The sequence below is a fragment of the Colletotrichum fructicola genome (assembly GCF_000319635.2).
Source record: "Colletotrichum fructicola Nara gc5 chromosome Unknown KSG_Nara_v1_contig04, whole genome shotgun sequence".
NCBI lineage: Eukaryota > Fungi > Ascomycota > Sordariomycetes > Glomerellales > Glomerellaceae > Colletotrichum > Colletotrichum fructicola.
In genome coordinates this window covers 63193-78617 of record NW_027094054.1, presented here as the reverse complement: position 1 = coordinate 78617, position 15425 = coordinate 63193, and the positions used below count along the sequence as shown (strand labels likewise).

The following is a 15425-nucleotide window of genomic DNA, read 5'->3' as shown; positions in this document are numbered from 1 at the left end:
AAGGACATCTAGATTTCCCACTCGTTTGGGTCGTGGCACGATGTGTCTAACCCTGATCTCTTTAAGCACTGAGACTGGCTTACCTTAGCGCCCGCCACGAGGAGGATACAGCTCATATTTTCAATGGTTGAGCGGCTGCTTTCGGGTGCGACTTTCAAGGGAGGAAACATCCATATCGAAAGTAATATGGGCATGTCTCAGGGCTCACGGAGATGGTGCCAAGATCGGCATCTTCAGCTTTGTTTGGTATCAGTGTGGCTGCTATGGGTTTCTTCAAATTATACCGCGAACAGCCGTATCAGCCTGTGATATCGAGACAATAACGAAACAAAGGCCCAGTCTTGAGACTCCTTCTAATGTCTAATTTCATATGAGATGTGTTGAAGTTAAATGTTATGTGTCTACAGGCTATTCTTGAGATCTTTTGATCAGTTCCCCTTGAGGCTCGTGAATCCGGTTCCCCAGATCTTTATAACATCACCGAAACTTGCCCCCCTCCGTTCAAGCACCATTGAGAAACATTATTCCCCAGTTACTCTTTCTTCATTATCGTGATGTTGTCTATCATTTCCAAAAACTCAGGATCACCAAGAGAGCACGTCACGTCGCTAGACACGTCCACAACAACGACCTTAACCGCGAATGAACACCAAGAACAAGAGCTAGAGTGGAAGCCAGGTCGGGCAGAATACGCTGTCATGGCCACCATATCTGTCATTTCTCTAATGGTAGCTCTAGATGCTACAATCTTAGTTCCAGTCCTATCTGTAGGAGGCTGCCTTTCCTTTCGTTCCGCGATTATCTTTTCTCTCTGAACTACCATACTGACACCAAATCTGTGCGTCAGGACCTTGCCCTCGACCTTCACGGCTCCGCGACCGATGCCTTCTGGGCTGGCACATCCTATCTACTACCTTGCGCCGTTTTCCAGCCATTTATCGGCTCTCTCTCTGACATCTTCGGCCGCAAAGAGCTGCTTCTTGTTTCCCTCGCATTCTTTACCCTTGGCACCCTTCTCTGTGCCCCTTTCGCACGCGACTTTACTATCTTACTGGCTGGACGCTCCCTGCAGGGGATAGGTGGTGGTGGCATCATAACAATGGGCCAGATGATCTTCGCAGATATCGTCCCATTGAGATTGAGACCCAAGTACTTCAGTTTTGTACTGGGTGCCTGGGCTCTTGGGAGTGTGCTAGGACCACTGGTCGGCGGGCTATTTGTGCAGAAAGCGACATGGAAATGGTGCTTTTACATAAATGTGAGTGAGATTCTTGATTCTCAATGTGAGATCCGTCATTTCTCTGACATCGTTGGTACCTCACAGTTGCCATTCTGCGCTCTTGGGTTCATTATGGTGCCTCTATTTGTCCGTCTTTCCGCGGAAAAGGCTTCATTTGGCTCTAAGCTCCTCCGAGTTGATGGAATAGGCGGTCTCCTTTTCATTGGTGGCATGACGAGCTTTCTCATTGGCATCTCCTGGGCCGGTGTCCAGTTCACATGGTCCTCCGCAGCTACCATTGCTCCCATCATTGTTGGCGCTGTAGCAGTATCCGCCTGCCTGTTCTGGGAGAAATACGGCGCAACAGAGCCTTTCTTCCGCCCTTCTCTTTTCTACTCCTGGTCCGCGGTGGCCGTCTACTTCGGAGCCTTCTGCCAAGGATTCCTCCTCTTCTGCGGGCTATACTACATCCCGTTTTACTTCATCTCAGTCCGCTTTGTTACGCCCACTCAGTCAGGTCTCAACCTCTTTCCTGTAACCTGCCTCCTTCTTCCGGGCTCTATTGTCGTGTCCGTGCTGACCTCACGGCTTGGCCGCTTCCGCTGGGCGATCTGGTCAGGCTGGGCTCTTGCGACGGTAGGATGCGGCTTGCTTGTCTTGTTGGACGAGAATACGACGACCGCATTGTGGGCCATCTACTTCGCCATTTTCGGCATCGGAAATGGCATGGTACTCACGAGCGTCAACGTCGGTACCCAGGCCATCAGCCGCATCGAAGACTGCGGTCGAGCTGCATGTATGTACGCCTTTATGCGCACGCTAGGAATGAGCGTTGGCGTCGCGGTCGGAGGCACCGCATTCCAGAATGTCATGGTCAATCGATTGCGCGAGCTCGGGCTGCCTGAGACTATTGCTCAGAATGCCGAAGCATTTGCAACCGAGTTGGCTGGCATGGCCTCTTGGGATCCGGTACGGCTTGGAGCTTTGTCCGCTTACGTGAAAGGGTTCCAGGGCGTGTTCTGGGTAATGACGGCAACGGCTGCTTCTGGATTCATCACTAGCTTGGTGATTCGCAAGCATAGTATGGACAAAACGCTTGAGTCTAGGTTTACGCTGGAGGGGACACGAAATAGGAAGTCAGAGGTCCCGTCGGTTGGGAGCTACGTGAGTGAAGTGGTTTGATGACAAGTTTTTCACACACTTGTATGACGAAAAGAGTCTTAATGCGTGCTGTAGAGAGAGACGGAAGTCATGGAAACCTCGCACGGCAGCCTTTCGTGGCGACTGCGACTATGCTTTAGGTCATAAATCTGAGCCTCCCATCAGGAGGCTAGCAATTGTAAATCTTGACTTCTTCACCTTTTCAAGTAGTATTCCGTCACTTATCAGGAGTCCCTTACCCGGAATGAAAAACCCAGCTAGAACCACTCTGATTCCATTGAAAGCAAAAAGATGATCGTTCATAGTACCAAAGCAACTATCATATTCTTTTCAATCTTTGCCAATCCTACTTCCTTGAATAAACAGTTCCGTACCTTCTTGACCCATTTCTGCCTCTAAAACGAAGGCCTTGCTCGGATTTTCACCGTGATCTCCATTAACTAGGGATCGACTGTGCTTGTAGCTAAAGACTATATGTACATTCGATAAAGATGCTATCGCAAATATGCTCTCAATCTGTTGGGCAAATCAACAATATCACCCCTGTTCGTTTATCAAATAATCATCATTTGCGCCCCTGTTTCTCAAGTCAAGTCGTTTGTAGGTTTCAGTTCAGAACGGCATAGTCGGTTTTGTGGTGGCTCCTCTCCACCCAAAAGAGAATGAAATTTTCAGCAGGCGAAGTTTTCAGCCCTCACTGCGTAGGACACAACGAACCTGCAGACGATATCAGTCGACATGAGAATAGGATATAGCCTAAACTGATCCTTAAAGGCCGGATGACAAGAGATACTATAGCCAATTGGGGCGTTGAAGAAAGCCAAGGTCTGCAGTCTTTAGACATCCAGAGCAATCAAAGTCCTTCCTGTCACTTATTCAGACTTCTTATCTCTCGATTAACTTTACAATGTCTCACCGCTCCCTCCAACCTCAGACTTCGGGCTGGGCCATGATCTTTCCCACATTTCATTAGCTGGTTTTTCTTGAGTGATTATGTTCCCGATCCTGCTTCTCGGTGTGGCAGGCGCGGTGTACCTACTGACCGCGGCTGTCATATCATGGACTCGCCTTTCACACATTCCCGGCCCCTTCCTTTGTTCATAGTCATATTGGTCCATGTTCCAGATCCGCGCTCAGGTTTCTCGCGCATACTTCAAATACGTTCAACTCTCAGCGAAATACAGCAAAGTCATTCGCATAAGTCCAAACGACTTAATTACGTTTGATTTAGACCTCATCAAGCGCATATTAGCAGTTAAGTCGACTTATAGATGAAGCAGCTAGTATAAAGCCGGGCACCCAGCTACACCTATATGACGACATAACAGGCAGTATACTTAATAAGTCAGCTCATTATTCCCTGAGAACGAAGCTACAACCTAGATACCTTAGGAAGGACATCCCCAGATTAGAAGCCAGTATCAAATCCGGAATAATCGATCTAGTCGGGTTAATTCGCTTAAAGTATACCTCAAGGCCGCTGAACAAAGTATACCCAGAAATCGCAGAGCAGATGATAGTAAACTTTGGTCGACTTGCAGACTACTACGGTATGGATGCTCGATCGACCATGTCATTCGGGCAACCCCTTGACCCCCTTCAAAAGGATCAAGATGTCTTTGGACTGATCAACATGTCGAATTTGGCAATAGACTATATCCAATTCTTCACTGACATACCAACCCTCCAATTCATCAGTAACTCATATACGATCTTAAATGGGGGCCTAAGCCAACTGATAAGAGTGGTTTCGGGAAGATTGTGGGGTGAGTGAACATGCATCATGTCCCTCCGCGCATTGAACTGATGAATAGAAATGCTGACTTGGATAGACTTGCTAAAGAGCATGTCGACGCTCGCTTTGGGCCCGATGCGAAGGACGAGCCAGACTTACTTGTGAGCAATTCTCTGTCCCCGAATGTTTTCATTTAGAGTCACAGCCTGAACAGGTTTCATTCCTCCGCCGTGGTCCTGACCGTCGTTCAGCACAGTCCGAGGTTATGTTTCTGAAGGTTGCCGGATCCAATACGGCAGCAAACGGCAGCAAAAGCCATCAAATGGACAATGCATCACCTTTTCGCCAATCTCTCTGTACTCGAGGCTCTCACACAAGAGATTGAGAATGGAATTGCAGAGGAAGGAATTTCGGATCCCATAAGCTACCAGGAAGCCCGAAGTCTGCCGTTTCTTCAAGTAAATTTCGAGAAGAGAACGGCCATTCGCGTGATACGCTCCTGCTGACGAAGAAACAAAGGCCGTCATCTGGGAGTGTCTTCGTGTCCAGCCCCCTTTCACAGGCCTGGTTATGAAACAGGTTAGACCAGAAGGAGATATATATGAGGAATGTCGTTGTCTGCCGGGACGAGAGTTGGCCACGACATTTGGTCCGTGACCCACGACAAACATATTTTTAGCGAGGATGCTGAAGACTTCCGACCTCAACGATGGTTGAAAGATGATCCGGACACCGTCCAATCTTGGAAGAAATAGACTGAGCTTGTCTTTGGCGCGGGCCGTTGGCAGTGTACTGGCAAGTCTGCGGCGCTTATGGAGCTAAACAAAGTATTTGCTGAGGGGAGCATCGAAAGCTGTTAAACTGAATCCTTTTATATCCCCGGTTTCTTACCCAGTTTTGTTGCATAGTTGGTTCGTAATTTAAAGTTCAAGCCCACCGGCCTGCCGATGTCAGTGGTCATTTGAGATCGGAGGTAGTCGTACGAATAGAGCAGGAGATGGGCTAGTACAGACACACACTCAGGGATTGTGGAACGGCTTCAGTAATGGCACCACGGCTCATCGTAGCTTGCAACCTCGTCCGGGTATGCATAATTCGAAGCCTTGGTGTTCATTAGAACCTTGCCTCATAATCCTATGAACATCTTGAGTTCTTGACCAGAGGCTCCATCGTTCAACTTGTGTGCCCTTACTTGGCCGGTGAAACTGGTATTGCCATGATCAAAGGAGGAAGCTTATTGACATTTATCTTGTGTGACAGCGCTCATAAGCATCAGATGTCTTCCGAAACAATCTGGGTCACTCTTCTCTAGGACATCTGCCTTGAAAAGCCAAGTAGCGCCCTGAACCTTGGGAGAATCATTCGGGTAGCCGTTGTAGTACCGGTCAAAGCTCGCGTTCTCCATCTTGTTTTCTTGACGCCCTCGAAAAGCTTTTCCCCGTTGGTGCCGATCATGTCATCGCGAAACTTCGAGCCGCGCATGAAGAGTCTCCTTTTCCCGTCCATGTCTATGTCCCAAAGATAGCAAGTGTTCCAGACTCAGCCTTGCTGGAGACTCTGTGACGTCTTTACATCGAGGGCAACGCCGGGCACACGGTAAGCAGGATCCTGCTTATCCATGGGCAGCCTCCCGCGTGAGACAGTTCGTCCAAACGAAGATAATGACGCCGTCGGGAACTTGCTTTCCGTTGTGGTTGATATTCCACATCTGATCGGCGCAGTAGTTGCCGATGTGCTCAGCACCTCCTTCGCTACAGGACGATTGTCGATAGCGGTACACCCATTTTCCTTAGGACATGGTACCGCTGATGGGTCGCAGGTCGGAATCGATGAGGGCTAGGACGCTGGTGGTGGAAGACTTGGAGAAGAGCAGATAATCTGGACTAAAAGAACGAGGAAGGGCAGACGACTTATGAACAGTAATGAGGGGAAGCATATTACGGCAACTGCCAATTGTCGGCGTCCATCGCTGGGCTTCCATGTGAAGTTCCGGTCAATGGAATCATGGAGCAGCTTACATCTGAAGATTATTGATGTCGCCAAAGAGTAGGGTTCGTGGAACCATACTGGCGTGAAGATGCCGTACTTCCAATCAACACAAGAAGGAGATGATACAAGTTTCCCATCCTTCTGAAAGAGATTTCGGGACGCGGGGAGCAATACGTGACAGCTAACTTTTAGAAAACCGCAACGCGGTCCAAACTCGGAACCACCTGCATATTGGAGCTTGGAGGTTCGTGTATGGTTAATAGCAGAAGCAAGACTGCTGAAGAGCAAGTAAAAGATTTATCAGCATTAACACGTACTGTCTCGAGGACAAGGCTCGTCTTTCGTTCTTACATGCACGCAGTCTAATAAAGTACATGCTCCTGCTGTGACACAGATCGAAAAGCAGCTATTGCTTGCGCCCTCCCGATAGCCTTATATGGAGCGGAAACCTGGTATGCAGGCCTGACTAAGCCAGCTCTAAGCAGCAACAACAGTACTAGTAGCAGTACTGCTTCACAGATAGCTACAGTTGGCACAGGGCAGAAGGGTCTAGCCTGTAGAGTCGGAAGAGTTATTACAGCAGCAGCAAGGGCTATCCTACCTGTCTGGAGGACCACACCAACCAGTGCCCTCATCCGAGATGCTGGCCTACCTACAGTAGAGGTAGCCCTCGAGGCAGCGCGACTACGCTTCGCTACACGCCTACAGAAGGTTGACCAACAACATCCCTTGGTCCCAAGGCTTCTACAGCCAGGGCGGCAGCAGACCAGGCTCCAAAGGACAGCTGGCCTCTTACCTAAGTGCCCAAGGCCAGCACTTCTACAGCCGCAATACCTCCCAGGGTCCTATAACCTTATAGTTACACAGACGAAGGAAGTAGCAGCCAGGATCTTCCAGGCCTGGCTCAAGACGGTGCCAAAAGAGCATACTATCATCTACTCAGATGGCTCTAAAGCCCCTGATGGCGCTACAGGATTTGGCTTTGTCATCTACCGTAAGAATAAACGCATAGCCCAGGGCTGCGGACGCCTCGGCATAGCAGAAGTATTTGATGGCGAGGCCGAAGGGGCGAGGGCAGGGCTCCGACGGGCCCTCCTTACCTCCCAGGGCCAGCCTATACATATCTGTATCGACAATACCAGCGTTATCCAGGGGATCCGAGGCATGGCCCCAGACTCCTCACAAGCTGCCTTCCTTGAGATCCAAGAGGCAGTTAGGATATACAACATACAAACCCACTGGTCCCCAGGGCACCAGGGCATCAAAGGAAACGAGGAAGCAGACATCCTAGCTAAGGAGGGCACAACTCTGCCAGCCCCTAGGGGCCAACTAGCTACCCTATCAGGGATCAAACGGCTTGCTAGAGAGCGTATATACCGCCAGCATAGAAGATGGTGGAAGCAAGAGGCAACGTCCTGCCACACCCAACTAGGGCTTAAGGCTTCCCTCGCCTGCCCTCCTGAACTGACCCTGCCACGGGCGATCCTTCACCATCTCCTGGCAGCCCGTTCAGGGCATGGAGACTTCGAGCAATATCACCAACGCTTCAACCATACAGAAGCACTACTTACCTGCTCCTGCGGGGAGGCAAAGGCAGTAGACCACCTAGTCTACTGCCGAAAGACCTTAGTGAGGCGGCTTCAGTGGCCCACCCTCCACCCTTCTAGTTCACAGGAGCCTATAGGGCCTATAGGATCTCTTGAGCAGTACTATAAGGGGCTAATTACTGATCATGAAGGCTTCCAGGCCTTTCTCTCTGTGACAGACTTCTTCCAGAAGATCTGCCCGCGGTACTAGGGACTAGGTCTTGACCTAGACCTTAGTAACAACCCCCTCCTCGTAGAGGATCGGAAGACCACAACGGAACTAGGGAACCAGCGGGAACTAGGGACGAATAGAACACATAGTAGCCCACGGGCAAGATTTGGAGGACGTTAGGAAGAGGCGTGTACTGTAGAGTATATAGCTTGAGCCGGCGACCCTCCACGCCGTATACCCCTCGGGAGGTCGGCCGCAAGGGCGGCTGCGCCCTTGCCGCCACGGCGTTAAATATAACAACAACAACAACAACAACAACACAGACTCATTACATGACATGCTATTCATTCTCTTTGAAGCCAATATCTCAACGTCAGGCTGGCGAGCACGAGTTGACATAGCCTTTAGGGATCGCGTAAAATTCCTATATCTAAGTGCGTACAGATGGTATGGCTTTAGTTGTGTTACGCCTATCCAGCAAGGGATCTCTAAACATATAATACTAGGCACTCTTTCGGCCCGCTGTTAAAATTCTGGTCTACCATTACAACAACTTAGGTATTGCTATCCTTGACACCAGACAATTAGAGAACGGCAATGCAGACGTAGTACTGGCCCCAAAGGCTTGCGCAGTTGCTTCCGACCGCCGGGTTCCAGGCGTAGAAGTTATTCAGAGTAATACCCGACTTAGCCGCAATATCGTAGCACGTGTCACCACCTACAACCAGATGGAAGGTCTTGCAGCTTTTAGTCATGCCTTCCTGAATTGGTGTGGGCGTCGCGACACCATTGCCAGCTTTAGTGGTCGTAACCAGAGTAGTAGTGGGTGTCGAGCCGACGACGCCGACACAGATGTAAGTGTCCAGCCACAAGCTGGCGCACGTGTTTCCAACAGCCGGGTTCCACTTATACAGGTCAGCGAGGGCAATGCCGTTGCTGGACGCAATCGCCGCGCAACCATCTCCGCTCTTAACCTTATAGAACTTGTTACAGTTACCAACCATGCCTTCTTGAATCGGCGTAGGAGTGCTGATGCCGTTCCCCGGCGCCGTGGTCGTCGTTGGGGGAGCTGTCGTTGTGGTGACCGGGGCTGTGTATCCGATCACGCGAACGCAGACGTAGACATTAGCCCAGAGGCCGGCGCAAGTGTTACCCACAGCAGGATTCCATTCATAAAAGTCAGACAGCAGGATACTGTTAGCGGAAGCTATAGACGCGCAGCCGTCCCCAGTCTTAACCATGTAGAAGCGGTTACAGTTGTCAACCATGCCCTCTTGGATAGGAGTAGGGGTGGAGATGCCGTTACCAGCCGTTGTGGTCGATGCTGGTACAGTCGTGGTAGTAGGAGCACTGCTGCCAATGACGCCTACGCAGACGTAGACATTAGCCCAGAGTCCTGCGCATGTATCCCCGACGGCGGGGTTCCAGGCGTAGAAGTCGGATAACGCGATGCTGTTGCTGCTGGCGATAGCAGCGCAGCCGTCTCCCGTCTTGACAAAGTAGAACTTATTGCAGCTAGTCGTCATGCCCTCCTGGATGGGGGTCGGGGTAGAGATACCGTTACTCGGAGCAGTTGTCGTTGCCGGCGGCTGGGATGTGACTGTTCCACCGCTAACAATACCGACACAGACGTACACCTCAGCCCACAGACCGCTGCAAGTGTTCCCAACTGCTGGGTTCCAGCTATAGAAGTCTGTAAGGGCAATGCCATTGTTGTTGGCGATATTTGCACACCCGTCTCCCGTCTTGACGAAATAAAACTTGTTGCAGTCCTTGGTCATTCCGTCCTGGATCGGAGTTGGCGTCACGACTCCATTACCAGGGTCGCTGGTCGGCGTCGAGGCAGCACTGGTGGTGGTAGTAACTGGCACTTCAGGAGGAATGCCCCAGTTTCTCTCAATGCAATAAGAGTTTCCGGTAACAAGCTCGCAAGCCGTAGCGAGAGAGGGGTTCTGTCTTGTCAGTCTGGATGACACGCGACAATGGAACGGGCAGCACTCACGTATGAGGTGAAATCAGAGACTTCAAGACCGTAGGAAGTTGCAATCGCGTCGCAAGTCTCAGAGGACTCGGCAACGTGCCACCAAGTGCAGTCTGATGGCGTATTCGGATCGGCGGTAGAAGGCGGCTCGACATCCCATGACTGGGCGACGACGGACCACGAAATCTGGGCCACAAGGACCGCAAAAGATTGGAGTCTCATTGTGGAAAATACCAGACTGAGATATTCAGATTAAGTGATTGATGAGTTGAATATGGAAAAGATAGTTGGGATCAGTTGAAAAACGAGTGTAAGGCCAAATTAGGCGTGCGACAACGAGAGCACAATTCCAATAGAATGTGATGCTGCTACAAATCAAGAAGCAGTCGTGGTTGAGAAGATCTTCTTTTTGTATTCCCTATTGTACTGTCAGTTCATCGTGAAGATACAGAACGTCGCCTCTAGGCAACAGTTTTTGAAAACCCATGGTAAGATAATTCTGGTCCGCACTCACTTGGAGAGGCAACAGGTAATCTCGAACATGCATAGCTGACAATAATCATGCGCCTGACGGATGCATCAATAGTTCCACCCTTCATCTCCATCCTGCTAGTTGAACTTCCGTTAGCTTGCCCTCGCTCCTTCAATCCGCCATGTATTCTCACTGCCTGTGATCTATCGCGGCCCAGGTGATCTCCCGAAGCACCTGATGCCCCCCAAATAGAGTAGCAATTCTCACAGCTCGAAGCGCCAAGCCGGACTTTAGGATTCTGGACATGAGAGGGCACATGGTCTGTCACCTTGCCAAGCAAACCTCGGACGAGACGGCTCGCCCGAGGCTTATGCAAGCTGAGAGCGGGACAGTCAGGACCCTAGGTGTACCCAATGAGAACATCGTTGCCCCTGCATCAGGCAGGGTTGGTCTTACACTGCATCATCACCACACGAACCCATGCGAGGCAGGCATTTTACGATCATGTACTGTGACAAGGACACTGCTCTGCCTCGCCGTGGGTGATCAGTTGAGTTCCTTTATGTATATTGCGCTTGTTATTTCCGCATCTATCCGCGGAGCTTTTGTCAAAATCAAGTTAGCACATGACCTCCTTAAAAGTTGAGTTTGCGTGAACTTCTAGTCCTCAACAACCCTTGCCCCTGTGAATCCTTTTGCTACGCCTCAATCTAAGTTGCAGCAGCTTGGGCAATGTGCTATGGAGTATCGTGATGAGAATGCGCTGACTGTAGTTTGTTATCTTGGCTTAATCTAAGACTTTTGTCCATTCTAAAGCACCCCCAAGCATCCGTCGCCCGGCTTACGGACTTTGGTCGGTATTGCCTTCATCTCTGGTGCAAGTCGCTCCGTCATCGTGTTGTGGATGTGCCCCTCCACTGTCGGTCTTTGACGACACTCCCTCTTTACCACTGCCACTCGTTACACCCTTCGTTCGTTCCGCCTCACGTTCTTCACGCAAAAGCTGCTTGGCGCGGTGTCTGGCGCGTCTTCACAATCAGTCATCCCGAAACCATGGCCAACGTTCTGTCCTTGCGGCTTCGTGCCATTCTTTTCCTGTTCTTCTTGTCAGTCTCTACGGTTTCTTGTTTCAAATTTGACGACACTGCGATACACCTGAGTGGTGGGTTCAAACGTGGCACCCAACTCAAGTATAGCGGCGATGTAGGCACGCAGCCTCAGCCGAGCCAGGCAAAGCCTCTGTTCCGACGACAACCCAGGAAGCGCTCTCCTGTGCCTCGTTACCCTGCGCCCGTCATTCCGTCTAGCAAAGATGATGACTCATGGTCTGTTATGGTCGAGGAGCCGGACATGTTGTACATGAATCTGGGCCCTGCGTTCGATCTTTCAAACTGCGTGTTCTGTCCTACCCAGAACGATGGAACTGCCCTCGACGAAACGGATTCGGAGGCTATTCTCAAGCACATGACTTGGCAAACCTTCCTTCGGTACATCAAAGGAGACAAGGCGGCCCTTACCGATACGTGTGTCTTCTATTCCAAAGGTGTCACAACTGCTGGAGCAGCAACGGGTCTGTCCGTTGCTGCCACAGAATGGGCATGCGGAGAGTCCCAGAAGGCCCGGTACACAATCTGGGTATGCATTTCACACGTCTTTGGGAAGCCATTGAAGGTCCTTGAAGTGATGGAACTGACGAATGATCCCGTACAGAATCTGTTCCCCAACAGCCTTGACGCTTCTAGTCACTCGGGCGTCCGAGACTTTTACGCCATGTTTACGCCCGGAAGCTGGCTGGATCCTGTCAGGAAAAAGCAGTTAGAGTTCGAGGCAACGAAACCTCCCGGAACAGTGCCACCGACCATCCGTTATTTCCAACAAATGTCGGCGGCCATGGCTGAAGCATGCTACGGAGACATCATCATCATGACGGAGACGCCGTCAGAACTCGCCCTCTACGAGCCAGGCAAGAAGTACCAGATCAAAGAATTGAACAACATCTTCTGGTCTCACGAGCGGCCCGTCCTCCAGCGAAAGGTGAAAGCGGGACAGGCAAAACTCTATGCACTGGACTCAACCACCAAAGAAGCCTGGGAAGTAAAAAACATCAACACGTTCGAGCTTGGCTCCCCGATAAAGTTCAGGCGAGGTCTGCAATCGGTCAACGAGGCGTCTAATGCCTTTGGACGGTCCAAGTTGCAGGCCCGGGCCAACATGTGCCAGAGCAACGGACTTGGCTCTCAGGGACTAGGCCAAGACTGGTTTGGATCTTACGGAAGCAATGGGTGGTAGATGGGAAAGGTTACAAGGACGAGTTCAATCGTCGACAGCTGATTTCCAGACTTGTGGGCTTGGGTCTTTCTAGGTTCACTTACTTACATCTTCATACTCTCCTTGACAATATTTCTTAATCTTATCACTTTGCATGATATCACTTTGCATGAGCCGACATAATCTGTTTTAAGACGGAAGGTTTTCGTTCATCGTCCCATTGTCGATGTCATCACGAATCAACAGGATATTTTCACAGTCAGAAGGCGGGGAGTGGCAGTTTCCTCTTCATTCAAAGTCGAAGCTATGCTCTACGCATCCATCGCACGAACCATGACAATCTGTGCCTCTTGGCCGCATCGACGTGAGGTGATGAGTTCAGCTTCGTGCCAAGCAGGTTGGGGTCCGATCCTTCGCGACCCGCTGCCCCACTGGCGGCCCCGGAGCGCCGTCCGCCACCAAGCCTTAAAAAGCCGTGGATGGAGATTACAGACGGATTCGGAAATGTAGCCGGGACGTTGCCGCCCCTCGGTCCGAACCTTGAGCAACGCCAAGATCGCGGAAAGACGAACGGATGCACGGCCCCCACGTTCCTCCAGCTCCCCGCTTCCTTCGTGCTGGAAGCAAACCAATCGCGGGTTAGCGGTAAGCGCTCATGCGAGTCCCGTCCGTTATCGGGCCACATTTCTGCCCCCCAATTCCCATATATGTTGACCGGTGTACTCGAGCGGAGACGGATCAGGCAAACAGCCTTATACTAGTATTTAAGATTGATTCCAGCCCGAGGATCAGTCTAATTTCCGCTTTCCCACGAATCATCGACACGCGACATGGAAGTTTACAGGAATCCCGAAGGATCGGGGTTGAGAGTTTCCTTGCGCTCTTCCCGAGATTGGAACCACGAGATTAAGAACGAATTTGCCGACCCTACGGAAACTTGCTTCGTTCGGCTTGCCACCCAGTATGCTGCAAAGTATCTGTCGTTGAGCGATTACCTGGATGGCGTGTTGTCTCACTTGAGGAAAGGAGCGACGAAGCACAAGTGGGATGTACCACCAGAAGACATCAGTGACTTCCTAGAGCTGGACCTCTTCGCGGGGGCTGTTAAATCACGGTATCTCGATCCGGCCTTCGTACCTTTGGGAGAACATGGTGAGTTTCTCACGCGCAATTTCTTCCTGCTCCAGCTGACTCGAATTTTGCCACGTCAAGACTACTCTAGGATGAAAAGTCTCGCTTCTAGATTATGGATCACAAATGATCCAGACGAGTTTGACCAGCTCGGCCGAGAGGACCAGACCGACCTCTCAGCTTTGTTACCGGAAATTGCCGATCTTTTGCTAGTCATCTGCTACGTAAGGCGACACACACTTCTGTTCAGATACCTTATTGGTGTGTTACCGGGACCTCCCGATAGGTCTACCTTTGACCTCCTGAACGAGATGCTGCTACAGCCGCGAACCGCCTATTGGACCGCAATATACCAGCATTCACCAAAACAACAGAGCAACTCGGCAGACGAAATAAGCATGTGGACTGATATCCTCAACTTTGGCTGGGTGCATGATCCAGTGAACTCAGAGACAGAGCGGTTCCTGCAGCATGGAATACGCAGCCAAGATCCTGGTGTTGCAAGGGACGACAGCGTCGAATTTGGGAGCCAGAAGCTGAGGAACCTTCACCTTGCGTTAGCCTCAAGGGGACTTTACTGTAGTGTGTCATCGCTTGGTGACTATCTGGCGAGCTGCAAATCACTCGACCAAGCTCTGGACTTCCTCACGATATTCCCCGGCGACAAGGTCAGGCCGCCGGGTCGCGACTTGTACGAATGGGAGTCTGGAGGCCTGGTGGGTAGCATTGCCAGTTCTTCAAACCTGGATGGGAAGTTGCGGACGGATATCATGAGACTCGCCCTTAGTCGCGTCGAGGGCGTGGACGTCAACGCCCCATTTAACTCCAATCCATGGGAAGATGACATGCCGGGGAGAAAGCCAACGCCCCGCATGACCGGTCTACAAGTCGCAGCTTCCAAAGGGGACCAAGAGCTTGCCGAGGTTCTCGTCCAGTACGGAGCCCGAGCTGATGCGGTGGAGTACATAACAGGGTTGGATGCGGCAGGGTTTGCGCGGAAGAGCGGGCATGTGGGTTTGGCTGAATGGCTTGACGGTTTATCTCGGGAGTAGAAACAAATCTTTGATCGTCAGTTGGTTCAGGAAAGCCTGTGTGTGGACGGAAGTATATGTGCCAAATATTGTCACTTGGCATGGTTCGCGTTAATTTGCGGCACCCACATCGCAGGGCGGGGAGAGGCGAACTCCTTTGTGAGCTCAGCGGGCAAGGGTAATAGAGCAGGAGACGAGCTAATCATTTTGCCTATCCTCCACTCGACCTGGCCACTCGGGACGCCTATTCGCTTCCTTTCTTGTTACCAAATTATCGTTGACAGTCAGGAGACAAAAACTTCTTATCAATCGATCTAATCTTAGTGACCGAGAAGGGTAGGGCTGGTCGTTGACAAGGATCATCGAGCTGGCCCTTCAGAAGTTCTTTTGAGGCTCCACTCTATGCCGAAGCCAAGGCCAGGCAGCGACTCTCATTCAATGTGATCCAGGCTTCGTCTGCTGATGTAACCTAATACACAGTCCTGAGGGGTTCAGTCGGACTGAAATGCGAACAACTGCGCCTGTTGAGTGGCGTGAGACATAAGACGCGCCGCTGCCGGGTTCGAAAGCGGCGCAGAGTTGCCAAGTCTAAGGATTGCGTTGCATTTGAGCACACATGAGTCGAGTGGTAAGCGAGTGACGAGCGGATAAGATGAGTCCAAATTGATAGTTTGTTGTAA

General features: G+C 51.0%; 4 protein-coding genes across 4 annotated transcripts; 3 read left to right on the top strand and 1 right to left on the bottom strand.

Moving 5' to 3' along the window:
• Positions 1–554: 554 nt before the first annotated feature.
• Positions 555–2280, top strand: CGGC5_v006756 (Efflux pump FUS6; the record flags this gene model as incomplete). Its single annotated transcript, XM_066151745.1, has 5 exons — positions 555–678; positions 739–767; positions 848–1258; positions 1325–2015; positions 2231–2280. The coding sequence occupies 5 exons, from the start codon at positions 555–557 to the stop codon at positions 2278–2280; spliced, it is 1305 nt and encodes a 434-aa protein (XP_066008640.1).
• A 6166-nt stretch (positions 2281–8446) lies between these two features.
• Positions 8447–10065, bottom strand: CGGC5_v006755 (LysM domain-containing protein; the record flags this gene model as incomplete). The annotated part of the gene is made up of 2 exons (XM_032019623.1): positions 8447–9814; positions 9865–10065. 2 exons carry the CDS (start codon positions 10063–10065, stop codon positions 8447–8449), a joined length of 1569 nt encoding a protein of 522 aa, XP_031883146.1.
• A 1303-nt stretch (positions 10066–11368) lies between these two features.
• On the top strand, positions 11369–12604 carry CGGC5_v006754 (uncharacterized protein; the record flags this gene model as incomplete). The annotated part of the gene is made up of 1 exon (XM_032019622.1): positions 11369–12604. The coding sequence occupies one exon, from the start codon at positions 11369–11371 to the stop codon at positions 12602–12604; it is 1236 nt and encodes a 411-aa protein (XP_031883147.1).
• An 809-nt stretch (positions 12605–13413) lies between these two features.
• On the top strand, positions 13414–14766 carry CGGC5_v006753 (uncharacterized protein; the record flags this gene model as incomplete). The annotated part of the gene is made up of 2 exons (XM_032019621.1): positions 13414–13735; positions 13796–14766. The coding sequence occupies 2 exons, from the start codon at positions 13414–13416 to the stop codon at positions 14764–14766; spliced, it is 1293 nt and encodes a 430-aa protein (XP_031883143.1).
• Between the last annotated feature and the right edge of the window lie 659 nt (positions 14767–15425).